Genomic DNA, 26990 nt, shown 5'->3' on the forward strand with positions numbered 1-26990 from the left:
CAACCCAGCCATGATGCATGCAAGCACTTACGCCTACAGGATTTCGCCTGCATGTCGCAAATGCTCAAAGGTACCTTGAAAGGGATGGAACGCGGATGGGAGCGTTAGCGACTGTACCGGCCTGGCACTCTTTTCATTGCCTCTATCACATACGTGCATTAGGCAATTTGGGTATTATGTCGATCATTGCTTGCTTTCACTCACTACATACAATGCAATATGTCCATGGCCATGGAAAACACAAAACTCTACCAGTATGCTATTTTGACGTCCAACACAGTCATGACCTGGTGATTTAAATTCGCTATTTCAATGTGCCAATAGGTGAAAAAGTGCAACACAATCATAGCATACCCAGGTAACATAAAGGTGGTACAAGCCCGTACGCCACGTTCATCGAATGGGAACATGTCTCGGAGCCGGCCTGGCTTCCCCGCCGCGCCGCATCTCAGATTTCCTGCCATTATTTATTGATTCTTCTTTGCGACGATCCCAGATCTCCGGCTCAAGTACGCCATTTCTCTTTCCCATCCTCATAACCGCATGACTGTTGAAAAAAGGCTTTCCCCCTGCAGAAAAAGTACGACTCGTTATTGGAAAATGGGAGCAACGGAAGGAGGGGGAGAATCAATGATGCTGTCATTTGTTTGCAAAGCACGCCCAAAACCCTCTATCGTCGATACAAGCACATGCTCACAAAAAAAACAACACCAGCAGAAAACCACACCCCACAGCATAAGCCCGGAAGGAAGCCCTTGCATCTTACACTCAATGCCGCTGGTATCTCGTCCAATGGAAGCAGTCCCGCGGCCCCCAGTTGGGTCGCTATGGGGCGCGTTCCTGCATTGGGGCGTGTCCAAGGCAGTACGTAGATCTGGAGTTGGGCTTTATAGTAATAAGGGTAGTTAGTAAATTCCAGATGATCACTACAATTACTTTTCTCTCTAGACGACGCCGCACGGAGAGAAGGAATATCATTTCGGCAACGGAGAATTCTCGCGTGGAGAAGGTCGTTTATACTTTCAATAATAAAAAAGCCCAACGAGCAGCATCTCGTCTAGCCCATGCGGCGCTAGAAACGTGGGCTATTCTTCGCATAGAAAAAAAACGCCCGCGTTCCCTGTCAATGAATAGCGTGCTGGTCCGGTCCTCACGGTAGTCGCGTACACTACACAGTATGCTTTGCTCGCGTCTTTTTTCAAAGTGGTTTAAGAATCGAATTTGCCTTCTAATTTCTCCTCCGAAGCGACCCCTATTTGTTTCAACGGCCGAGATTCTAGCGTACTTCTGACGGAGAAAAGGACAAGCAATTGGCTCATTGTGCGTGATGAGCTACAGAGCGGTTGGGAGCCTCACAGGTGAAAACATATTATACACTCGCACAATCGACAAAGTGTTTCATATATTGGCCATAGATGGTAGAAGACCCTGGATAGCTTCAGCCGCGGTTTATAGCGTATACAGAGGTTAGAAAAGGTTCGTCAACGCCTGGGCTAATATCCCGTGTCTCTCCCTAGCAATCCGCCGCATCTTATCCTGTCTCATTGCGGCTATGTCTCTACTCGAAACTCTGCCGAAGGAAACCAAAGGCAAGGCGCTGTAGCTACCTTTTAGACCTACCTATGCAGGTCATATGCCAATGTGCATGCTTTTTTCTTTCCACCGCTTGCTTCCGCCGATTGAACTGTCCTCGCCTTGCTGTATCACACAAAAGCCTGAACATTTTGCAATAGAATGACGTTTCTCTATATACTCGATACATTTTGATGACAATACTATCGCAGCGATGCAAATATCTAACAAATAAAAGATACAAATGGATATGAGATTGGCTATCCAATCATTATCCTCTTGGCCAAAAATGTGACTCCATCCAGCTTGCCAGTTATATCGTAAGACTTTTGACTAATTTTGTCTTAGAGCTCGCCGACAGGCAACGCTGCCGTCCCGTTACCAGCCCCTTCGCCGTCGTGTAGTTTCTCAAACGCTTCCCGGTACGCAAACACAAAGTTGAGTATCAGGGCGATCATCAATGCAACACTGACAAACATGGGCCCGATCATATTGTCAAAATCTTTGCCACTGCGCTCGATAATCATGCTCTGTCGCTTGTGGAACATTGTGTAGCCCCAGAGTCCCGCCGCTGCAGCAATGGCAACATAGGCGATACCCATGCATTCTGCCAGGAAGTTTTTACCCGCAGCAGTGTAGAGACCAACGGCAAGAGTGCCCAACAGTACCGAAATGTGTTGCCACTTCAGGAACGTACGTTCGTTGGCAAGCCAGACCTTGGGCTCGACCTTGAGTTCGCCTTCGTTCTTGATCCAGGCCGTGGGCTCAATGACACCCTCTGGCAGCTTGACGCGATCACGGCGAAGGCGTGCATAACTGCCAATGGAGAAGCTTGGCAAGATCTTGCCCAGTGTGCCATAGTTCTGCCGGCCATTCTCTTCTCCATCTGGGTGCTCATCATCCTCTGCTTGCTCGTCCGCGGGAGGAGCAGGTTGGTCGCGCCCTTGATTCGCCTGGTCTTCGGCTTGCACACGTTGTGCCAGGTATGACTGACCGACGGGTGAGCTTGTTGCAGGTATGTATGATCCTGCCGCAGCCGCTGCTTTGTACGAGGCGGAACCCTTGCCCAGGAAACTACCAACAACTTGCGCGTCTTCTGCACGACGGGCTTTTCTCTGTTCTTCCTCATCAAACGCCTGCTTGGGGCTCTTGCGAATGTCCCTCTCAAGGTCGCTGAGCCAGAAAGGAAGATTGTTGACGTAGTCTTCAAATAGAGATGCTACACCATGGACAAACTTTGAAAAGCGCGGCGCGGAGTGGACCAGGTGCGACCCAATCAAATCTTCAACCCAAGCTGGCTTTCTTCGGTTGGCATCCTCCTTGACCTTGATCTCAAGTAGTGCATATGGAAACTTGGCGACTTCGCTCTGGTTGATGTTCTTAAAGGGATATGACATGTTGCTGTCGTCAATATCCCGTCGATGCCAGCTACCTGGATCACGGCAGGGTCTATCACGGTCGAGAGTATCTTCGCGGATGAAGGCAATGTCGGAGTCGATGGAAATCCTGACACGATCATCTGCGGGCTTCTGGAAGGCCGTGCGTGTGTAGACTGCCCTGAGGACTGGCTCTAGCTTGTTCTTGGTGATGAAGTCCTGGATTTCCTCAGCAGTCGTCTTGAATGCCTTGATCGTTTCCGGCTGCTGCCCCTGACGCTCCATCTTTTGAATTGTCTTCTCCATCTTGTACTCGCCATCGATGAATTGCTTGATATACTTATCCTTGATGTTGATCTTCTTTTCCTCACTCGTACCATTTTCATAAATGATCTTTTGCTCCAAGAAAATATCGGGCTTTGTGCTCAATTGACCATACCACCGCAGGCGCAACGAAGAGGCGTCCACTTGATGCTCAACCTTGCGCATGTACAGGTCGAACTTGGAGTTGTCCAAGTAGAGAGATGTAATGGAAGGGTCTTCATTTCCGTCCAATTCCTTTGCAGATGAGTCGCTGTAAACGAGAGCAGGGAGGCGCCGCAAGATATACGTCTTGACCTCGAGTAGGTTGTCTTGGTGGACCCAGACTAGATGATACGTCAATTAGCCAACTTTGTTTGATCGATGCGCAACACATTGAACCTAGGGACCACTTACATTTGTGTGCAGTATATCTCTCTCCATTCTTTACTTCTTCCTGGTGTTCCAAGTCTGGTGGCGCCGTTTGTTCGCCTCCAGCCTCGAGGTTGGAGTCAATGATGTAGTAAATGGTTGAGAGTTTCTTGAGCAGCGGCGAGTATTCCTTTTCGGCATTGAGGCCGCGCTCGGACAAGCGAAGCTTCATCAGCGGGCGGACCTTGTATCTGTCGCCACGCTTACGGTCGTGCTTCTTGACAATCTTGAGAAAACCCGTGTAGTTGACGCTGCTGTACTTCTTCAGCTGCTCAATCTCATTCGTGATGTTGTCGATTTCGGCCTTCAGATCCTTGAGAGGCTGAGTGGCGACATCTCCCTTGGCCTTGGCATCGGCAGGAGCGAGCTCCTTGAGCTTGTCAAATGCCTCATCAATGCGCTTCTGGAAGCTCTGGACGGTCTCTTCCTGGAAGGTGCAGACCTTTTCGAGCTGGACGTTGAAGATCTCGTCGCTGAACTTGGTCTCGTCCTCCTCGGTCCATGGCGTGTCGTCATCTCGATTGTCTTCCCTCAGTAGACTCTTGAGTTTCGAGTAGTCGATGTACTTGTCCTTCCACGGGCCGTAGGTGGCCTCGCGAAGAGTCTTGCCGAAACGCATCTCGGCGGCAGTGCGACAGAGCCCAATCGATAGCAAGTTCTGCTTTGAAAGAGTGAAGCGCGGGAGCAAGATATCCAAGAGAGTCTGGCTAATCGAGAAAACCCTAAGCTTCTGTCGACTGTGCAACTGCCGCGGCTGTTGTTGTTTGTTGTGGTGATGGTTATCCAAGGCAAGCCAGCCTCACTTCCCAGGTCCAAAGTTTCCGTACCAGCTCATGTCAACATTCGTCACCGTAGCTGCCCGCACACCCCACTCTGAGCTAGGACGCCCCACCCATTGGTCGGCCCTGTTCCAGACGGGCGCATTCAGCTAGACCCCAGGCAGTGTAGCGCAGTTAACCCCAGCTACGGATTAGCTGAATTGGCCAATTGCCGTCTACCTCTGTGCAACGTGCTGCTGCACGTCTGCAATTTGTGAAGGCCTGGAGCATTCAACGTAATGCTTGAAAACTCCATCAACGCACATGCAAAGAAGCGGAAAAAATTATATGAAATAATCCACGTCTGCTGCAACCAGGGTGCTCAGAAATGCAACTGGAATAGCCTCTCCCGAAGACCGACAGTCAAAGATGGCAAGTTCCGAGCCCACGGATACGGAGCATACCGAAAACAATCAGAAGAATCGATGCATAAGCATTTATGGTACTTGTATAGTCCTTGAAAGTGGCCTGGTCATGTTATGATCATTCCAGGCGTGGTGTGCACTTTCCGTGGCGTAGATGGTGTAACTTGATGCAAACACAAAAGTTGATGCCTTTTATTCATAGCAATTTGGCCTAATTGGAATGATTTTAAAAGACCTAGAAAACGCACCGGGTCGGACCTCAGCAAGAAGAAATACAACAGATCATCCACTATCTCAGGCTGCAGGTTAAGAGGATGAAGAAAACACATCTTACGATGATAATACAATACAATACAGTTTCTCACATTGCATCATATTACCATTTCGAAACATGAATAGTCATTGGGTTACGAGGTCCTGCAACAACATTGGATACAGCGGGCGGGCTGGATTCAAGAGCTCTGCTAGATGCTGATTACAATGGAAACGCTGCGGCGCGACAAGAGCACTCATGATCGCAGCCTGGAATTACTGCCCATTGGGAATTTCTAGCACACCAATCACATGAATAACTTGACGCCGATACGGAAAGCACCAGAAACCTTATCTGTATATGATGTAGCCTGACCTTTCCCTGGAAGCCTTCATCGGCTGCTATTTCAGGTCCGATATTCTGGGCTGGGAGGACCTACCACTAAGCATGCTTTCTCGGTCATTTTGTCTCATGGCATCCATCTTTTCTGGTGCTTCCTTCCAATTGCGACCAGCCCATGACTTCCAACAATGACGTGACTTGTACGAAGGACAGTCGACGTCCTCCAGGAACCGTTCCACTCGAACGAGACAACTTACGACGAATCGCCGTCTTTGAGATCCTCGAATCAATCCTCTACTCACGTATACATCCTCTACACAGCATAATATATCATCCCAAGTACTCCTACGGCCGTTCTCATCCAGGCCTCATGACTCGTCTTTCGTATTGGAGTGATTGGGAAACCAAAGTGTTGGACACATCGCCCCTTGAGCACGCGGCTGCTCTAAACTCTTCGCAGAAAGCAAATTACGGACAGAACCATACATCCCTTCGGTTCGCGACATCTGCTTTGCTTTGGGTGGTTGTGGGCACTTATGTCATCTCCTTCCTCATCTGCCTCGGTACGAGTTTCCGAAGACCACATGGCCAACGGGTCTTTCACTATATATTCACGATCTCCCTCCTCTCTGCGGCTATCCACTACTTTACTCTTGCCTCTCTCTTTGAGAGAATATCCAAGCTCTATTGGCCCAACTTGGCTGCACTTGGTGGGGCACGCCGGGATGAATCTAATGAGATGCATATGGCTGAGTCTGCCTACCTCTTCAGTGAGCACAATCTAAAGCAGCTATTTGTTGAAAAGCTATTATTGATATACCCCAGAAAAAGTCACATATGGAGCCATGGTGCTCGCATTGGGGTTGTTGAGCGGTGTGCCATGGGCCATGATCATCTACAACATCGCTCTCGCGTGGATCTGGTGAGAAGTATCCCCATTGGATTCTATGGTATTAATGCTAAAGCGGCTCCTCGCCAGGATACACTCATATCTGGTCTTCCTCACGTCTAACATGTGGGATACATGGCCACAAACCTACCTTGAATCCTTCGCATGGGGGTTCTTTGCCTTCGGTACCATTGCCTGGCTCATATTAGCCTCGAATATCCTCGGTCACGGCAGAGAGAGCGCAGTCAGATTGGGAGGCCACCGCCATTACGATTTTCTATCCATTTGGGCGGTGACGACGTGGTTCCTTTGGAACTTAACCATTGTCTCGAGTATCAGAGATACCGGGATCAGCCTCGACGTCATGGACTGTTTTTTTGGGCTAGCCTTTGTTGTCGCCGATATTATGATGACACCGATCGCTGCATGGCTATTTTGCCATTCATCCCACACTCTTGACCACAACAAGCGCGCGATATCTGACAGGGTTCACGACGATGGACGCGATCCTGAGGGTTCGACTGTGGCACCGGCACGTGGCACTGATCATCAACCAGAAACCTCGACCCCGTTCACCCTCCGACAATACTTTCATAGGCACCCTCCGACGATACTTTCATAGGTAGACGGGCTGCAAGAAAAATGACGAACAAACCTGCGGACCTTGTGAGTATTCAATGGGGTTGAGGGGTCATGTTGGCCGAGCCAATTCTAGGGGTGTTCCGCATTGACTTTATGGGTATAATGGGAACAGACTGCCAGAAGAGCATCAATGCTTCAAGTAGCATATCATAATCCATTAGGTCTATCATCCCTTGTGTGAAGACACACGATTGCTTTTCCACAGTTTTGAGTCTGAGTTTATGAACCATTAAGCAAGTCCGAATGAATACTGGGTACCGAGCTGCATGAAGAGTAGTTTCTTTTTGTAAAGATGCCTAGCCATGGAGGCTGTTGTAGGTCGAGTGTCAATTACTGTATCAACGTATCTCGTATCCTCCTAGTATGGGTTCTTAGAGCTCCCTGAAGCCCTTATTGTCAAGCCACCAGTTGATTAGGCCCCTCTTTGCCAATTCTTCACCGAGTTCAGTCGTGCTATGAATCTCAATGAAACGTTCTCCTGGTACCTTAGACGGTCGGTTTGAACTCACCGGGGCCTTGCCCGGAGGTACAGCACACTTGTAGTTGCTTCTGTCTAGAGCCTGGATCTTTGCCGCCCAGTCTACCAGATTTCCAAGATCATGGCTTTCGGCGTAGAGTAAATTAGGCGCCGTGCCTCTCTGGAACATTACAAAGGGGATATTGTGATTGCGAGCATGCCTTTTAAACTTTCTGATTGCTTCTCTGTATGACGCTCGATCCAGTGTCATTCTTGGGCATCTGATCAGGGTATGATATATTGGTCCACCCATCGAGCCTAGTTTGTGTGTGACGTTATTTCGGCTCAGATCTGTTTGTGTGCGTGTCAAGCAAACGTGGGTGGAGTGAAAGCGTGTTTGCGGTTATCAGGTGAGATATCTGATGCAAAAGCTGGAGATGTTTTCGATCGATTTCGATTCCTGCAAGACTGGTTCTGGATTACATCACATTGATTTTAGAGGTGAGAGAACATGCGAAGAGTTGCAATTGTCTCCCCCGGACGCATATTTATTTAAATAGGTCTGGATTCTGCAATGTGCACTGGTTGCCGGTAACCGCCCAAGAACTGCAAGTAAGCTCATTGGGAATGAATTTCATGTACAGCAAACAATGTAATGCGTGTTTACTCGACCAGGCAGCTGAGGACCTGTCCCAAGAGTTCTCAAAGAAGCAATAGGCCATGTGATCGACGGGTGTCAGTGTGACATGTCATTAAATCATGTCATTATACCATTCAGAGTATAGTGTTGGCTGCATCATTGTGCTCAAGGTCGCATTTGTCTTGAAAAGCATTCATCCCTTGGCAGGCAGCCCCGCCACAATAAGAGTGGCGTGAAGGTTTTTGAAATTGTTTGCAAAAGACGGAAGGAGAGGGAGCAAATCCACAGATGAGATGATTTTCTGGTATCTACTCATGACATGAGTCATTTGCAGTAAAATGTTGGAATGTCATGTATCGGTGTTCAAGCTTGAAACTATTGTCTGTCTGAGGTATGTCGGCGTTAAGAGATGTGCACGCACCCAGTCAGTGGGGACAAATATTCCCCATGATGAATAAGTCGCGCCGCAATGTCCGATTGGCAGCCAATGAGTTTTCAAAAGAGTTTTTCCCCAACAGTACTGGAAAGGGACTTGAACAAGGCGCAGATTTCTCGGAGTTTCCATCACTGACAAGCAAATCATTCGGGAGCAAAATTTGAAGCGTTTTTAGTAATCATGGCAGTTGGCAATTGCCCGCCCAGCTAGATCGAGGCAATGGTCGATCATATCCCACATGGCTGTGGTACTCTGTATACCTATAGGCTTTGTCATAAGATGAATGATGCCATGGCTCGATGAGCTCATTGGTCGCCCTGGATGTCAACTCCCCGCGAATTGTCATCAATTACAGTATATAAAAACCACTGTCGCCCAACTGATTTGAACTAGAACCGTATTCAAATCTCAATAGACACATTCCAGCATCATTAGCAAATTGCAAATCTTCTTGTCTATTTTCCAGCCCATGAACTCGGTATCGCTTCTGACCAAACAAGCATTGTCACACGCAAGTCGCACAACTCCAAGAATTATTACATCATTGCCGAGAGCCCGGCAGGCCAGCACCATGACGAGCGGAGTCTTCAAGCACATTGATACCTCGGCGCAGCCACCCAACACCAAGCCATGGACAAAGGTGGACGCCGATGCCACGTCCTTCAAGCTGCTAGAGCATAAGCGCTCCGTCCACAACCTGCGTGGCCACGAATCCGAGTTCACCACGGACAACTCGGGTTTCGCAGTCCTCAAGTCGCCGTCCCAGGAAAGCTCGTTTACAGACGAAGCCGCCGTGCGGGGTCCTTACTACCAGGAAGTCGAAGCCTTGTTGAGAAAACAGCTCCCCGGCATCAAAAAGGTCGTCATTTTCGACCATACCATCAGACGCCGAACTCCTGGCTCTGCGCGGGCACCCGTTCAGCAAGTCCACGTCGACCAGACACCGGGCGCCACTGAGGTGCGTGTGCGCCGTCATGTCCCCAAGGAGGAGGCGGACGAGCTCCTAAAGGGCAGGTACCAAATCATCAACGTGTGGCGACCAATCGAGAACCCGGCGTCCGACTATCCTCTGGCCGTGGTGGACTGGCGCACCACAGAACCCAAGGACTTTGTGCCCGTGGACCTCCTCTACCCCAAGCGCCAGGAGGCGCAACGCCACGACGACGACGACGACCGCGGCAAGGAGGTCCGGCCCGATGAGTCGGTCTGGTACTCGACCGAGGGCTACGAGGTCCGCGGCGAGACCATGTCGGTGGCGCCGAACCCAGCACACAAGTTTTATTACCAAAAGGACATGACACCCGACGAGGTGCTGCTACTCAAGTGCTACGATTCGTTTGGTGATGGCCAGCCCATGGGCAAGGACGGCATTGCAGTCAGGACACCTCACACGGCCTTCATAGACCCGGCGACGCCAGCAGATGCGCCAGGCAGGCAGAGCATTGAAGTCAGATGCTTGGTGTTTTACGAGTAAAATATTTGAAAGAATCAAGATTCAAGACAGTAGCAGAAAGCATGTACTTTGGAGAAGACCCAGCGCAGCGGTACAGACATTTGTTTTAGAAAATATAATTTGAACTCATATAATCTATTGACAGTTCAAAATTCTATAAATTGTCTCAAATAGTCTGTTGTTGGCATCTGTGCATCTACAAAAGCGAACATTTATTCACTATTCACTACTGGATATCCAATGTTCAATGTTGGGTGCGAAAATGTCCAAGGTACAGAGTACAAGCTGTATCTCTTTCATCTCTCAAGGCTTGCACCGCCACGCTAACTGAGCCACAGCCGGATTTAAGGAGACGGTTGCTTTCCCGTACCTACCTGGTCGCCGCCGCATTGCTTAACCCAACCCATCAATTAAAAGCCGACGAAGCCCAGGACAGACGGACAATGCCCTCGTCCAGTCCTTTGCTGAACTGCACATAACCATGTCTTCAAGGTACGTGTTTTCCTTTCTGTTGGTAAAAGTGCATCTCTCCCAGACGCAAACGACAGGTGCGCCGGTGTTCCGCGACTGCTTTGCTGCCATCAGCTCGCCCTTGCTTTGGCAGACTTGGACCCATGAACAACCTCCGACAACCGTCAAATGCGACGCCACGGGAAAAGGGGGTCGCTTCAACGAGGAGCGAAAGGTCATAGCGGGATGATGGAGGGAGCCTTGGGCCAACTCATACTTGCCAATAAAGATATATTTGTCCAGGCAAATGGCTAACATTTACACGCTTTGGTCTCCCATAGGTTCGGCGGCTCGAATCTACATCAGCGCGACTCCCGCAGCGCGCTCTTTGAAGGCTACAAGGGCGGCGCCGACAGCACACGGAGGCAGTACAGCGCAAGCCCGGCCTCGGTCGGCGGCGGCTACGGCTATGGAGGCGGATACCCGGGCAGCAATGGCAGCGGTGGGCAGCTAGGCGTCCCAGACAGCAACAAAGGCTTTCGGCCAGCGACACCAAACTCGAGGTGAGTTTATTCCTTGATTCTCTCCTTCCCATCTATCCGTACTGTCTCGGCTGACACGGGATTTACTTTTTGCAGAGGCCAATACGATACAGCGACGCTCGACGAGCTCGAGAGCCAAAACGATCAAGAGGTTACCGGCATCATGAACAAGGTCAAGATGCTCAAGACGCTGTCCGTGGCCATGGGCGACGAGATCCGCGATTCCTCGGCCATGATGGACAAGATGAACGACACGTTTGACAACACGCGGCTGCGGCTGCGCGGCACCATGAACCGCATGATGGTCATGGCTGAGCGAACTGGCGTCGGCTGGAAGGTCTGGCTGGGCTTCTTTGCCGCCGTAATCTTGATCTTCATGTACGTCTGGCTGTTCTAAATCGGCCGACGATGATTTGGATTCAAGGGCGATTAGTCATGACTTTTCCATGACGCGACATGAACGTTGGCTGGTTATTGAGATGATGAGGACAGCTGAAAAGAAAAAAGCAGCGCTTCAAGTGGATGGCTTTGATACGAAGTTCATGCACAATATATATACGACACGATGGGAGAAACGATTCATTGCAGAGAAAAAAGGTTTTGTAATCATTGTTATGCATAATTTTCATACTTGGGCCATGACGATAGAATTTCTAGACAACTGGCTTGATCTAGGGTATCGAGAAACAATAAGCAACCAAAGCGCCCTAGGGTATCATACATTGTATTTTGTGTCATCCGTGTGCTCCCAAAACGCCAGCTCATCTGAAAAGTCCTCTCACGCCAAGTCTTCCCCTCCTTTGTGTCACCTAGACACGTCTCGGAGCGTGCGGACTGCTTCCTAGGACGCTGCTACCGTCTGCTGAGAGCAGCTCACTAAATGCAAGGCTATTGCGCGTAGCGTCTGACCGAGCCAGGCTGTGTCTGTATCGCACCGACTGTGGTGCTCGCGCGGCAGCAAAGCTCACCTCACCCTGATCATCGTCACTGCTGCTCAGCTCTTCCTCGGTGTCCGTATGTTCGTAGCCTCCGGCGCTGTCTGCCTCAGGAATATCATCGTCTAGATCCACCCCCATGCCGAGATCGTCACCTTCACCAATAGTGTCGCCCTCCTCGATCATCTCTTGCTGGTCCTCATCGTCGATTTCCTCTTCGCCAGCAATGCTGTCCTCGAGTTGATCGTGCGTGCGGCGCATCATCTGTGTCATGATATCTCTCTGTAGACGGGCTGTTCGGAGTGCTCCCGCTGGTGTTCCCACAGGTTCCAGCTCTTCTTCAGAGGATTCCTCGCTATCTTCCTCATCGCTCTCCTCATCGCTTCCACTCATGAAGTTGTCCTCAGCCTCTGGTATATCATCGTCGAGATCTCTGGTGCCGTCAAGCTGCACCTCGTCCATGGCATCGCTACCCGCGACATCTCTCATGACGGCATCCGCACCAAGACCACTAGGGCCTTCGAGGCCGTCCGCATCGGCGCCACCGCCCGTAGCCTCGGCCTCGGCGAGCTCTTGGGCGAGCTGCTCGCGCCGCATGGCCTCCTGGTGCTCCTCCTGCTCCCGGCGCTCCTCGCGCAGCTGGTGCAGGGTCTTGGGGATGCCCGGGGGCTTCAGCCAGCCGCTGCCAAAGCTGGCGACATTGTGCAGGCGGCGCTCGGCGTTTTGCTCGTCGTTGCGGAGGCGTGCGAGGGGCGAGCGCTCAACGATGTGGGCATTGTTGCGGCGTTGTTGGTTCGCGGCGTGGTGATGGCTGGCATGTTGTTGTTGTTGTTGTTGTTCCGAGGCGCCGGGAAACGACTGATGGAGATCGTGTGATGCAGCTGCCGACGATAGTGGACTGCGCGATGATGTATACCACAGGGCATGCGACTATTTGTTTTACCCAAAAGACGACAAATGGTCAGCTTACCTTGATGTGGAATGGGGCATGGTTGAAGGCGACTGGCAGACTCACGTCGCGTGGCGCGAGATCGGGCAAGAGTGAAAACATCTTGCCCACCTGCGTTGCGGTCAAGCTTGGCCTGATATGATCAAAGAGGCCGTCTTGTACGTGTCGAGCACACAGATATTTGCTTGTACTAGATATGTGGGGGGTCCGGTAATGCTAGAGTTGCTTGTTGTTTTCCTTGTTTGGGAGGCTGATGTCAAGTTCGCGACAAAGTCAAAACATTTACGGCCCAAAAACCCCACCACTACGTACCTACCTACACCAAGGAAGCTACGGATGGAATTGCCATGTGCTTTGCAAGGTCTATAACCAAAGCGGCTTCCAAGCCATTGCGGGGTAGTGGGGTTTTCCGGGTTGGACCATCAGCAATTGTGTACGTACTTTTTTGTTAGTATTTCGTAACGTGAAGCCTTACAAAATTGGGGAATGGAGATCGAACATATGGAGAAACTCCTTTCTGGTCTGATATACTGACAGGCTCGCGATGGCTTCAAGTTGTCTGTCTCTGCGGTGGTTGTTGCTATTTCTTTTGCGCTAACGAGCCTTTGGGAGAACATCAGCTCTGAAGTGTAGTGCTGCATCTTTTGTGCGATATCGGGCCTAGAATTTTTTTTTTCCTTCTCCGCCCAGCGGTTACTTTTGTGCGCAAGTGCCTTGTATGTCCAAACGGAATAATGCATCCCATCCTTCAGCAATCGGTCAGCACCGTAGACGCCAGGCCAATTTGTCAGGATGCAGTCTGCAGGTCAATGGTTGCGCATACGGCAATGCCGTGGACTACTGTGACAATCCTGACACGATCAAAAGTCAATCCCACCGTACAGTATGCATCATGTATGCCGGTTGACCGGTCCGTTGACCTAACCACTACGTGCTCTTCTTGCTCCGTACAGTAGGTTTGTCTCACCTTGAGACCTTCAGCAGATCTTTGGGTTGAAGTCATACATTTATTACATGACCTACCTGCCGACAGTAGTGGAATGATTGACCAGTTGCAAGCGATCAATTTGGCAGCGGTGAAGAGCACAAGCATTGTTTGCTGCCTTGCCGCCAGCCGCCCACTCCTGCGTACTGAATTGTTTAAAGAGGCTTGCTTGGCTTGAAGGCTCGAGAAACCCAACCTAAAAAAGAATACTGGAGCCAAGAGGAGCCAAGAGTGCGGAGCCTAGGATCAATCCTCGACACGTTGTTCGGGATGTCTCGCCTCTCCACGCACGACGGGAGATTTCGGAATCAATGTGAATAATTTTTTTCTTCTCATTGTTTCTTCTAAAGCTTTTCCCTAGCTCCGTTGGGCATGGTATGAGTGCGGGATAGTCCTTTCCGCCTGCCGAGGCTCCTCCGAAACGATCATGACCTGATGTGGTGAGCCCGGAATCCGACGCATCAACGCTCATTTTATTGTCCGTCCGCCCTACCAGAGAGGACGAAGCGGGAAAGAAAGAGCTACTTCCTTGCCCGATGTCGGATTTGTTCATTCGCGGTCGCATCGGCGAAGGACCGAATTGAGAGTCCAGTTCAGCATGGAAGCAGCACGTCGAGACGACGTTGGCCAGGGAAATTCGGGCTGGGCAATCCCAAGACGTAACCTGAGGAGTTTGTCGTCTGTTGTCGCATTGGCTAGTCACATAATTCCGATGTATGGCAATCGTCCGGTAAAACATCAAACAATGGACGCGGATATCTTTTCGGTTGCAACCAATAAATCAGCACACCTTTGCCTGATCTGAATGGGGTGTTCAATCTCACCACCCTCCTAGCGATTGCTACCTACACGCACATTCATACACACACGCACTGCATATTGTAGCGGCCGGTCAGGTAGGGTGTGAATGCCGTCCGCTCACTCATCGCAGCCCTACCCACGTCCTCTTTCCGGCCGCCCGCTTGAGGAAAGTTCTCCTAGCCTGCAGCATCCGGCAAAGGATGTCTTTGATATCGATGCGACTCTCGTACGGTTCCGCAGACAGCAGCGCGCCTACCTATGCTTAGCATCTGCGGCAGTCTACACTAGGTAGTGTATTGTGCATATCTCAGAGCGATCTCTGTCTAGCCTTTTTTCTAGGCGAAGACTAGATAAGAAGGTCGTCCTTGGATGCATTGGATCTGATTGGCCGAGCCGAAGTTGACAATTCTTTATGACTGACAGCATGCGAGGCTGCTTGCGGAGGAGGAGAACGGCGCACGCCTGGTCACGAGGCCATGTGCGCTGTATTCCACCCATCCATTCCGTTGGCGCGCTGCCGTCGCATGATATACCCTACGCCGATGCACAAGTCCTTTGTGTTACATATGCCGTGAGTGACGACAGCAGCCACCCAGACCACCCCCAATTTGGTCTTTCCCCCCTCGGCCATTGGCCGCCTGTCCTTTCGTCAAAAACTCAAATACTATGGTCTGGTCTTTGAGAAACAAGGGTCTCACATCTTGGCTTACATGCTAGAACGAAGGCTGCGGCAAACCCTGAAATTGCGAGGTAGCATAACAAAAAGAGATGGAGAGGTGGCCCCAAGGCTAGACCGTGCTCCTCCCAAGCTCCTTCTCCAAAATTCCGGGGGGTTTCATGAAAAACAAAAAAGAATTCTCACTGGTCTATACACTATACTCTAGGCGATCGATCAATTCCTGGGGTCGTGCCCAAAGTAATGCCGACTCGTGTCAAGACCGCGAGTCGAGTTTCTGCTTGAGACAACTTCATGATCAGCGTTTCCTTGCCATCACTCGTCCCCAATTTCCCCACCTAGAGTATGTATGTATGGCTAGTATGTATTTCTCCTCATCTGGCTATAAGCTGATCGCCAGAGGAATAATTCTGGAGCATCCAATAAACCAACCGCCTGCCGCGGCGCCGCCTTCCCCCCCAAGATGGGCGCGGTGGCAGCCAAGACTGTTGACCATGACGCTAAAGCATGCTTGCAGGCCTTTCCCTGCCAAGTCTTCGCGAGCACAACCACAGGCTTGCTCAGTGCTCGGTAGGGCGACATCGGCCTATGTCAGCTATGCAGAAACAGGGCGCCCTGATTGGCTGCTGCTTCACGTTATTGCACGACCAGCAGCCCCCCCACTGCTAGAGTCTTGGGAATTCACCAGCTTGCAGGCGAAACATTTTGGGGAGCACGGTTTGGACCCCTAGCACATGCACAAACTTGCATGGAGTCTATGTGTGGGGTGCTGCTCGTACGTATTGAGGACGTGGATCATTGTCTTTTGGTTGGCCCGTCTTTAATTGCCAGTCTGGAGAACTATTGTGTCCAACATAGTATTCGTGTGCGGCCCCGATCAGCGGACTCTTGTTGTTGTTGGGAATAAAAAGGGAAAAGAGACAAGGTGGCTCAATCTAATCGAGCCGACTATGGCCCAGTCGGAACGCCGTTGACGGGAGTGCCAGGGGTCCTTCCCGAAAAACACACCTAACCGAATCTATGTTCTCTGCTAATAGTATGCTGCCTGGCAAAGCAAGAGAAAAGAGTCCAGACACGGCCAGCAGCTACCCAAGGAGGAGAAGGCCAAAGGACGAGATCCGAGGCATTGAGACCACCCACGATTGATGGAAACAAATGTGCGGCAGTAGGATCACACACGTATGGATGCACCCACACAATATTCCCAATGGTACGTTACCCTTGTGCTTGCTTTGCTGCTTGCGAAAAAAAAAAAAAAAAAAAAAGACCAGCAATGCAAGAGGCATGCCAAACAGACAACACTCGTCCCACAATTTTGCTTTTGATGCAGTATATTCATAGTATATTTCCATGTTCCATATATAACCAACTCTATATACTTTTCCCTGGGCATGAGCTGAAGAGGCCCCAAGAAGGTTGGCATTACGTAGCAAGAGCTTCATGGCGGGTTTGCATATTCTAGTATGCTATTCCAATTACTGCAAGCATCCAGGAGGGGAACAATGGGATGGGACAGACATATTGCTAATTGTCCGAGATTGCCCATTTTGCGGTGCACCAAGCACTTCTGCAGCAGTCCACACATTGCGCGCCCGCTTAGACAAATGCACAACACAGCGAGAGCGGAAATCAGTTTGCAATCTACTAGTAGCTGGCAGACAAAAATGGCCGAGAGACGACCCGTCAGCCAAACCGGAGGCCAAGGGAAAAACATACCGTCTCTCCGTGTTGGATAATCCTCCGACATTGGGAGGAGAGCGGATACTGCCCCCACCCAGACACAATGTAATAAGCCAATGATGACTTGGCCAATAATACCATTTCAGCGCTGCGTGTTCCGTAGGGGCACGAGGGCTTTTAAACGAGCAATCGGAACGAATAGGATGTGTAGGAGTGTAGTCGCGCTTCTCGTAGGTTTGATTTGTCAGTACGTAGGTAATATTCAATCATAAATACGTACATTAAAATGCCGGCCGGCTGCCAGTCGGTGTATATGAGTAGTCATGAATAAGATCATTATGGGTATTAAAAATTCAATAATTGCACTTTGGAGATGATTATACACACTTTGATTGTCCCTTGTGTATTCATTATTGTTGTTGTTGTTGTTGTTTCTTGTCCTCTCGTATTGGTGGTGTGGGGGGAGGGAATATTTCCCTTCTCTCTTCTCTGCTGTTTTCTCACTCGTTTGCCTCGACTATGCAAATGCATGGGGGAGGAAATTGGAGAGCGCATACTCCTATGTCGGCCAATCAGCATAGTGTATTTGTCAATTTAAAGACTCAAAAGAGCTGCGTCAACGTCACCGAGCTCGCTAGTGGGTTTTGTCCTGTTCCCTTGGGCAAGATACTAGTCGACTGGGGTTGAGCAGGGGCGGGCTGAGTGAAAGACTCATCCTGACTGGCCATTGCTGATCGCCTCCCACAAATTGCTGTCCGTCTCTCGGCGAGTTCCCCTCCCCCACTCTGACTTATTTGGGAGGCTAACATTGGTAGGCGGGGACCAGGCTGGCTCCAGAGACAGGTAGCGTAGCGATCTGCCACATGTTCAGGCGGTGTTTTGTGTGGCCAAGTTATTTTTTTTTTTTCCCACGTCCCTCTAATTACTTTTTTGCTCTCAGGGCCAGGTAGGCAGGCATATGTATTCTCTCTAGTGTAACATGGCAGTTTGTATGGGACGATGGTCGGAACGGACATAGGAATAAGTCTAGGTAGATTTAGTGTTTTCCCCCGAAACGGGCAGACAGTCGGTGCAGTTCCCCTCCTGCTTGCCCTCGAATATAAGCAAGGCCACTCTCCCACGTTTCTCATCATCTCTTCTACCCTTCTTCTCTTCCTTTGCCAGACGACTCTTCCGTTCCCTCTCTTTCTGATTGAGAGTGATACTTTCCCCGTGGGCCACTAGAGCTGTCCTCAAGTAGTATATCAAAAGAGAGTCCTTTCGAAATCTACCTGTAAGTAATGAATGATTGCCCTGAACGACTTGCTTCCCCCCATAACCCAGCACCCCCTCTCGCATTTTGCACATTATACACACCCGGAATCGACACATACTACCTTTGGAGCGGATCGATGAGCGACATGGCGAGGACCCTAGAAGGATGGTGACTCGACGGCCCTTGTGGTGGTGCGACATTCTACTGCACTTTCCATTTCGAGCGACACGAATTGTTACGCAAGGGCAACACACATCATCTGGTGTTGTCTCAAGAAGCGGGACAGAATAGCACATTTCTCAAAGTGTTTGGCAATCTTTTTTTCACCCACTACTCCAATGCCATGCCATTCCAATCTCCAGTGGCAAGCGAAATCGACAGACAGCACAGTCTTGAGTAGTAGCGACAGCAGCGATGTGGATCGGCGTGCTCATACGCACGTTCTGACTGGGACGATTGCCATGGCACAAGTCAGACACTGGCAGCATACACCATGGGGAAACAAAAAAAAAAATTAAGAGAGACCACAAAAATCGGCCGACGCCAGAGCTGCATTGCTAGCTTCGCTTCTATCAAAACCCAGTTCTCTCTTAGCCGCATGAACCAAGTACCGTGGCTGCAATTGGTTGTCGTCATACCTCCCCCACGCCCACTGGAATCCGCGAGCGTGTCAGGCATTTCGACCTACCAGATTGTGGCCTTGTATGGGGAATTTCCCAATGTGGTTGCAAGCTGGCTGAGCTTTCTCCAAAGCTCTGCACGCTAGATCCTGTTGCGTTGCATCACATGAAAACGGCATATCCTTGAGAAACGCTGGGCGGAAAAAAAAAAAAAATCATTACCCACTGGCGGCGGCTGCTACTGCTGCTCAATCTGCAACCGAATCGAAATGCGGCGTCTCTGCGGGATCGGCTGTTCTGCTTGGAATCACTCAGAGTCGTGGCCGCCCGATGAATCTTACCACCTGCGTTGATGGGTCGCCGTCTGACCAATCAGGCCGCCGTTTGTTCTAATCAGGACGCCGCGGTTTTGTGCCTTTGTCAATTCCAGACTAGAGAAATGGCAAAAGTCAATTCGCCTGCCTGTCTGCACCATCTTGACTACGATACCCCCCATTGTATTCTACTGTCGCTACAAGACGCCAAAGGGATTTTCAGCACGCTCCATATATACCGACTTTCACCAGATTGCCGCCCAACCCTCTCAAACTCTTGGACTCGGTTCCTTCCCATCAGACACCAACAACACTGCCGGCTCAATCTCAGACGGAGAGCGCCGTTGATAGAGAAGACTATCCAGCTTGTTCCAGACCCGCAACCTCGAACCTGGCAACCACCAAAAACTGGAACCCTTCAACCTAGTCTGCCACCCCACTTCCGTCACAACTCCGCCGAGTCCAGACATTCGGATCCTGCCGCATTCCACTCGAAACCTTCACGCTCTTGCCATTCTTGCTGTCGCATATTTCTCTCTTCTTCACCTCGGCCAATCTCATCTCTAGCAATAGCAAGCAACTAACCTTTGATCTCATCTTCACAGTTCCAGAAAATTTGAGCGGCATCAGCTGCCCCCATCGTCGAGGGACCACTTTTCCGCCGATACCTTGATACCCCATTACCTCGAACCCAATAAAAAGACCTCCCCACCCGAAGACCCATTCACTCGCCTAGCATGGGCGTGCCGAAGGAATTCGACGATAGACAAACATCACTTGAATCTGAGGCCGAAACATACCACCCGTATGAATACCAGACAGAGAACAATGGCTCTTGGGCTGGTGCCCTGCCGGTGAAGCAGTAGGTTCAACTTTTGAGGTCGAAAAATATTATACACGGTATCGCTGACATTGACAACAGGGGTCTCTATGATCCTTCGCTAGAGAAGGATGCTTGTGGTGTCGGTTTCGCCTGGTAAGATTCAGAACATACTCGACAGTGATGTGAACAAGCAACTAACCAGACCTCAAAAAGTCACATCAAGGGTGTTCCCAGCCACAAGATTGTTAGCGATGGTTAGTTTCTCTGATCCCCCTCTCAACCCAAGATTACTGACCGATCAAATAGCACGAAACCTGCTCTGCAACATGACCCACCGTGGTGCGGTGGGTTCTGACGCTCGCGATGGTGACGGTGCAGGTGTGATGACTTCGATTCCTCACAAGTTCTTCATCAAGAACTTTGAGCGTGAGGTTGGCATTAAGCTGCCCCCTCTTGGCCAGTACGCTGTCGGAAACTTGTTCTTCAAGCCCGACGAGGAGACCCTTCAGGAATCGAAGAGGCAATTGGAAGATATTGCCGAGTCGCTGGGCCTTAGAGTCCTGGGATGGCGAGAGCCCCCCGTTGACTCTACTCTTCTTGGCCCAGCCGCAAAGTCGCGCGAGCCCATCATTTTGCAGCCCTTTGTGGTGCTTACCTCCGCATACGGCTCTGGAGATGCTCCTGAAATCACGGACCCAGAGAAGTTTGATGATAAACTCTTCGAGAGGCAGCTGTACGTGCTGCGCAAGCGTGCCACCAACACCATTGGTCTTCACAACTGGTTCTACCTCTGCTCCCTGTCCAACAGAAACATTGTATACAAGGGACAGCTGGCACCAGTCCAGGTCTACCAATACTATCACGACTTGGTGAACGCCGACTACCAGGCTCACTTTGCCTTGGTGCACTCTCGTTTCTCTACCAACACCTTTCCCTCATGGGATCGTGCGCAGCCGCTTCGATGGGCTGCCCACAACGGTGAGATCAACACCCTGCGTGGTAACAAGAACTGGATGCGTGCCCGCGAGGGTCTCATGCAGTCCGATATCTTTGGCGATGAGCTTGAGCACCTCTACCCCATTGTCGAGGACGGTGGTTCCGATTCTGCAGCTTTCGACAACGTCCTGGAGCTGCTTACCATCAACGGCGTCCTTTCTCTGCCCGAGGCTGTGATGCTGATGGTTCCAGAGGCATGGCAGGGCAACACTGCCATGGATCCCAAGAAGGCTGCATTCTACGAGTGGGCTGCTTGCCAGATGGAGCCCTGGGATGGTCCCGCCCTGTTCACCTTCGCTGATGGTCGCTTCTGCGGTGCCAACCTCGATCGTAACGGTCTGCGCCCTTGCCGATACTACATCATGGACGATGACCGCATCATCTGTGCATCAGAGGTCGGTACCATCCCTGTCGAGCCTGAGAGGGTCATCCAGAAGGGACGTCTCCAGCCAGGAAAGATGCTGCTGGTCGACACCCAGGCCGGACGCTTGATCGACGACGCTGAGCTCAAGGCTGCTGTTTCCAACCGCAATGATTTCCAATCTTGGATCGACAATGAGCTCATTACCCTTCCCAAGGTCTTGAGCCAGGCCACCGAGAGTGGATTGGACATTGCCCCCAAGCCTGATGCCAGCAAGCTCCAGGAGGACCCCTTGCTGCTTGCATTTGGTTACACTCACGAACAGGTCAGTTTGCTCTTGGCTCCCATGGCTTCCGATGAAAAGGAGGCTCTGGGATCCATGGGTAACGATGCTCCCTTGGCCTGTTTGTCGCAGGCGCCTCGTCTGCTCTATGAGTACTTCCGCCAGCTGTTCGCCCAGGTTACCAACCCTCCGATCGACCCGATTAGAGAGTCTATCGTCATGTCGCTCGACTGCTACGTCGGTCCTCAGGGCAACCTGCTTGAGATGGACGCATCCCAGTGTGGACGTCTGCTGCTTCCCAGCCCTATCCTCTCAATTCCCGAGTTCAACTCTTTGATGAACATGTCCAAGGCCCACCCCGGATGGACCGTCAAGACTATTGACCTGACCTTCCCCAAGAGCGAGGGAGTTGCCGGCTACCTCAAGCACCTCGACTACATTTGCAACGAGACCACTGCAGCCATCGAGGCCCGTGACCGTATCATTGTGCTGTCTGACCGCAAGACCTCGGCCGACCGCGTGGCCGTCTCTACGCTTTTGGCCTCGGGTATGGTTCACCACCACTTGGTTAACAACAAGTGGCGATCATTGGCTGCAATTGTCCTCGAGACTGCCGAAGCTCGTGAAGTTCACCACATGTGCGTGCTTCTTGGCTACGGTGCTGATGCCATCAACCCTTACCTCGCCATGGAGTGTATCATCAAGCTGAACCGTGAGGGCCTTATCCGCAAGAAGCTCTCTGATGATTCTCTCATTGCCAACTACAAGCACTCTTGCGATGGTGGTATCCTCAAGGTCATGTCCAAGATGGGTATCTCCACTCTCGCCAGTTACAAGGGTGCTCAGATCTTTGAGGCTCTGGGTCTTGATGACGATGTTGTCGAGAAATCTTTCCGTGGCACCGCCTCTCGTATCAAGGGTGCCACCTTTGAGATCATCGCCGAAGACGCTTTCCGTTTCCACGAGCGTGGTTTCCCTTCGCGTTACACTGTTGGCGTCACCGGACTTCCCGAGTCTGGCGAGTACCACTGGAGAGATGGTGGCGAGGCTCACATCAACGACCCCACATCCATTGCCAACATCCAGGACGCCGTCCGCAGCAAGAACGACAAGTCGTACGAGGCATACTCGCGCTCAGAGTATGAGCAAATCAAGGCTTGTACGCTCCGTGGAATGCTCGACTTCAAGTTTGACGAGTACACCCCCATTCCCATCGATCAGGTTGAACCCTGGACCGAGATTGTCCGCCGTTTCTGTACTGGTGCCATGTCCTACGGTTCCATCTCCATGGAGTCTCACTCTACCCTCGCTGTAGCCATGAACAGACTCGGAGGAAAGTCCAACACCGGTGAAGGTGGTGAAGACCCTGAGCGATCTCAAGTCATGGCCAACGGTGACACCATGCGATCTGCCATCAAGCAGATTGCTTCTGGACGTTTCGGTGTCACCTCTGCCTACTTGGCCGATTCTGATGAGCTCCAGATCAAGATGGCTCAGGGTGCCAAGCCTGGTGAGGGTGGTGAGCTGCCCGGCCACAAGGTTTCCAAGTCCATTGCCCGGACTCGTCACTCGACCCCTGGTGTCGGTCTCATTTCGCCGCCACCTCACCACGATATCTACTCTATTGAGGATTTGAAGCAGCTGATCTACGATCTGAAGTGCTCCAACCCCAGATCTCGTGTCTCTGTCAAGCTCGTCTCCGAGACCGGTGTTGGTATTGTCGCCTCCGGTGTCGCCAAGGCGAAGGCTGACCACATTCTGATTTCTGGTCACGATGGTGGTACTGGTGCCTCGCGATGGACTGGTATCAAGTATGCCGGTCTTCCTTGGGAACTTGGTCTGGCAGAGACCCACCAGACTCTTGTCCTCAACGATCTCCGTGGCCGTGTGGTTGTGCAGACTGACGGTCAGCTCCGCACTGGTCGTGATGTCGCCATTGCTTGTCTGCTCGGTGCCGAGGAGTGGGGTTTCGCTACCACTCCCCTGATCGCCATGGGTTGTATCATGATGCGCAAGTGTCACTTGAATACATGTAAGTAGTCGAAATCTGTGGCGTCCTTACCTTTTTCATGTTTTCCTTGAAGAGTCTATCTTCGAGATTTCCCGATCCCATAACTTTGTCTCGGGAAATACCTGCCTACTTGGTGGAAATTCCTACACAATCATGAGAACACTGAGAAGCTAACCTGAGTAGGCCCCGTCGGCATAGCGACACAGGACCCTGAACTTCGCAAGAAGTTCACCGGAACACCTGAGCACGTCATCAACTTCTTCTACTACGTGGCCAACGAGCTGAGAGCCATCATGGCGCAGCTCGGTTTCCGCACCATCAACGAGATGGTAGGCCATGTCGAGGCGCTCAAGGTCCGGGACGACCTCCGCACCAACAAGACTGCGAACATTGATCTTTCGCTCATCTTGACTCCTGCTCACAAGCTCCGACCTGGTGTCGCCACTTTCAATGTCCGCAAGCAGGACCACCGTCTCTACGTCCGATTGGACAACAAGCTTATCTCGGAGGCTGAGCTGACGCTTGATAAGGGCTTGCCCAGCAGAATCGAGTGTGACGTTGTTAACACTGACCGTGCCATGGGTACATCCCTGTCTTACCACATCTCCAAGAGGTATGGTGAGGCCGGTCTGCCCCTGGACACTGTTCACGTCAACATCAAGGGATCCGCCGGTCAGTCCTTCGGTGCATTCCTAGCACCTGGTGTAACTCTCGAGCTGGAGGGTGATGCCAACGACTACGTCGGCAAGGGTCTGTCTGGTGGTCGACTGATCGTGTACCCACCTCGAAACGCCGTTTTCAAGGCCGAGGAGAACATTCTGATCGGAAACGTCTGTTTGTACGGTGCTACCACTGGTACTTGCTTCTTCCGCGGTGTTGCTGCCGAGCGTTTCGCTGTCCGTAACTCCGGCGCCACTGCCGTTGTTGAAGGTGTTGGTGACCACGGTTGTGAGTACATGACTGGTGGTCGTGTGGTCATTCTCGGAAGCACCGGTCGCAACTTTGCTGCCGGTATGTCCGGAGGTATCGCATACGTTCTCGATATCAACGGCGATTTCGAATCCAAGCTCAACATGGAGATGGTTGAGGCATCTGGCATTGATGACCCTACCGAAATCGCATTCCTGCGTGGCTTGATCGAGGACCACCACCACTACACTGGATCCGAGCTGGCTGCTCGCATCCTGGTCGACTTTAACCGGGCTCTGCCTCGCTTCGTCAAGGTCCTACCCGTCGACTACAAGCGCATCCTCGAGGAGGAGGCTGCCAAGGCTGCCGAGGCCAAGCGTGCCGAGTTCAACCTTCCTGTCCTGCCTGGCGTCAAGCCCAAGAAGGAAGAGAAGGGAGCCAAGCTCCAGGACATGGAGGAGGCTGTTGGTGACAACGCAGCTGAGAAGAAGCGCGCCCTCGTCCTAGACAAGACCAAGGGTTTCATGAAGTACCAGCGACGATCCGAGAAGTACCGAAGCGCCAAGACACGTACCAAGGATTGGCAGGAGTTGTCTACTCGTCTTGATGAGGACGAGCTCAAGTACCAGTCGGCCCGTTGCATGGACTGTGGTGTTCCCTTCTGTCAGTCCGAGACTGGATGCCCCATCTCCAACATTATTCCCAAGTGGAACGAGCTAGTGGTAAGTTTTTCTGATCCTCTTTTGCTAGACCGATATGACTGACCCAATGATTAGTTCCAAAACCAGTGGCAGGATGCTCTCAACCGCCTGCTGATGACCAACAACTTCCCCGAGTTCACCGGTCGTGTTTGCCCTGCTCCTTGCGAGGGTGCCTGTGTTCTGGGCATCAACGAGGACCCCGTGGGTATCAAGTCCATTGAGTGTGCCATCATCGACCGCGGTTTCGAAATGGGTTGGATGGTCCCTCGCCCGCCCAAGGTACGCACTGGCAAGACTGTCGCCGTTATTGGTTCCGGTCCCGCTGGTCTGGCTGCCGCCGACCAGCTCAACCGAGCTGGTCACCTGGTCACCGTCTACGAGCGTGCTGACAGACCCGGTGGTCTCCTCATGTACGGTATTCCCAACATGAAACTTGACAAGCGTATTGTCAAGCGTCGTACCGACTTCATGGCTGCCGAGGGCGTCGTTTTCAAGACCGGTGTGTCCGTTGGTGAGGATGTCTCGCTGCTGGACCTGAAGGCTCAGAACGACGTTGTCATCATTGCCACCGGTGCCACTGTTGCTCGTGACCTGCCCATCAAGGGACGTAATCTCGAGGGTATCCACTATGCCATGGAGTTCTTGCACAAGAACACCAAGTCCCTGCTCGACTCTGAGCTCCAGGACGGTGCCTACCTCTCCGCCAAGGACAAGCACGTTGTTGTCATTGGTGGTGGTGATACTGGAAACGATTGTATTGGTACTTCAGTCCGTCACGGTGCCAAGTCGGTCATCAACTTTGAGCTTCTGCCTCAGCCTCCGCCACAGCGTGGTCGTGACAACCCTTGGCCTCAGTGGCCCCGTATCTACCGTGTGGACTACGGTCACTCCGAGGTCAAGCAGCACATGGGCAAGGACCCTCGTGAATACTGCATCATGTCTGAGGAGTTTGTTGATGACGGTAGCGGCCGCGTCAAGGGTATCAACACAGTTCGCGTTGAGTGGACCAAGTCTGCCAGCGGCGGTTGGGACATGAAGAAGCTCGAGGACACCAAGCAGTTCTTCCCTGCCGACCTTGTCCTCCTCTCCATGGGTTTCCTTGGCCCCGAGGCTCGCGTTCTCGGCGATGACATTGAGAAGGACGCCCGCAAGAATGTCAAGACCCCTGCTGGTTCCTACGCCACCAACATTCCTGGTATCTTTGCCGCTGGTGACTGCCGTCGTGGACAGTCGCTCATCGTCTGGGGCATCAACGAGGGACGTCAGGCCGCCCGCGAGGTTGATCTCTACCTTGAGAAGGTCACCAACTTGCCCGTCACTGGTGGTATCGTCAAGCGCACCGCCCAGGAGATCTTCAGTGTCAACGCCTCGTAGACGATCCCATAGAGGTTTAAGTTGAAAAGTGTGTTGTAACGTTACGTCTTTACGAATAGAACGATCAAATGAGAAGCAGCTCGCGCATTAGAAAATGGGGTGACGGAAATGCCAAAAAAGGAGAAATACCCTCGCGGTTTGCAATTCTTTGATTTAAGATACCACGCAAAAAGGGAAGCGGTTCACGGCACATGGAGGGGAAACATGAGTTTGGTCCGCATTTAAATACTGCTTGGTTGTTTTGTACATAATTCTGCTATTTTAAGTCAACACACAGAGTAATTGATCCGTTAAAATAAAATGTTGAAAATATTTTTATGCAATCACTTATAAGATATATATATTATTAA

General features: G+C 51.4%; 6 protein-coding genes across 6 annotated transcripts; 4 read left to right on the plus strand and 2 right to left on the minus strand.

Annotated features, from left to right (window-relative positions):
- Positions 1-1916: 1916 nt before the first annotated feature.
- On the minus strand, positions 1917-4299 carry PFICI_11361 (uncharacterized protein; the record flags this gene model as incomplete). Its single annotated transcript, XM_007839942.1, has 2 exons — positions 1917-3595; positions 3666-4299. The coding sequence occupies 2 exons, from the start codon at positions 4297-4299 to the stop codon at positions 1917-1919; spliced, it is 2313 nt and encodes a 770-aa protein (XP_007838133.1).
- A 1334-nt stretch (positions 4300-5633) lies between these two features.
- Positions 5634-6969, plus strand: PFICI_11362 (uncharacterized protein; the record flags this gene model as incomplete). The annotated part of the gene is made up of 3 exons (XM_007839943.1): positions 5634-6228; positions 6284-6380; positions 6438-6969. 3 exons carry the CDS (start codon positions 5634-5636, stop codon positions 6967-6969), a joined length of 1224 nt encoding a protein of 407 aa, XP_007838134.1.
- A 2124-nt stretch (positions 6970-9093) lies between these two features.
- On the plus strand, positions 9094-9996 carry PFICI_11363 (uncharacterized protein; the record flags this gene model as incomplete). Its single annotated transcript, XM_007839944.1, has 1 exon — positions 9094-9996. One exon carries the CDS (start codon positions 9094-9096, stop codon positions 9994-9996), a length of 903 nt encoding a protein of 300 aa, XP_007838135.1.
- A 460-nt stretch (positions 9997-10456) lies between these two features.
- PFICI_11364 (uncharacterized protein) lies at positions 10457-11364 on the plus strand (the record flags this gene model as incomplete). Its single annotated transcript, XM_007839945.1, has 3 exons — positions 10457-10467; positions 10767-10988; positions 11064-11364. 3 exons carry the CDS (start codon positions 10457-10459, stop codon positions 11362-11364), a joined length of 534 nt encoding a protein of 177 aa, XP_007838136.1.
- A 412-nt stretch (positions 11365-11776) lies between these two features.
- Positions 11777-12953, minus strand: PFICI_11365 (uncharacterized protein; the record flags this gene model as incomplete). Its single annotated transcript, XM_007839946.1, has 2 exons — positions 11777-12832; positions 12918-12953. The coding sequence occupies 2 exons, from the start codon at positions 12951-12953 to the stop codon at positions 11777-11779; spliced, it is 1092 nt and encodes a 363-aa protein (XP_007838137.1).
- A 6966-nt stretch (positions 12954-19919) lies between these two features.
- On the plus strand, positions 19920-26640 carry PFICI_11366 (glutamate synthase; the record flags this gene model as incomplete). Its single annotated transcript, XM_007839947.1, has 6 exons — positions 19920-20044; positions 20105-20158; positions 20219-20259; positions 20312-23677; positions 23840-25287; positions 25342-26640. 6 exons carry the CDS (start codon positions 19920-19922, stop codon positions 26638-26640), a joined length of 6333 nt encoding a protein of 2110 aa, XP_007838138.1.
- Positions 26641-26990: the final 350 nt, after the last annotated feature.

This window comes from Pestalotiopsis fici (genome assembly GCF_000516985.1).
Source record: "Pestalotiopsis fici W106-1 unplaced genomic scaffold PFICI_Scf_8, whole genome shotgun sequence".
NCBI classification, from domain to species: Eukaryota; Fungi; Ascomycota; class Sordariomycetes; order Amphisphaeriales; family Sporocadaceae; genus Pestalotiopsis; species Pestalotiopsis fici.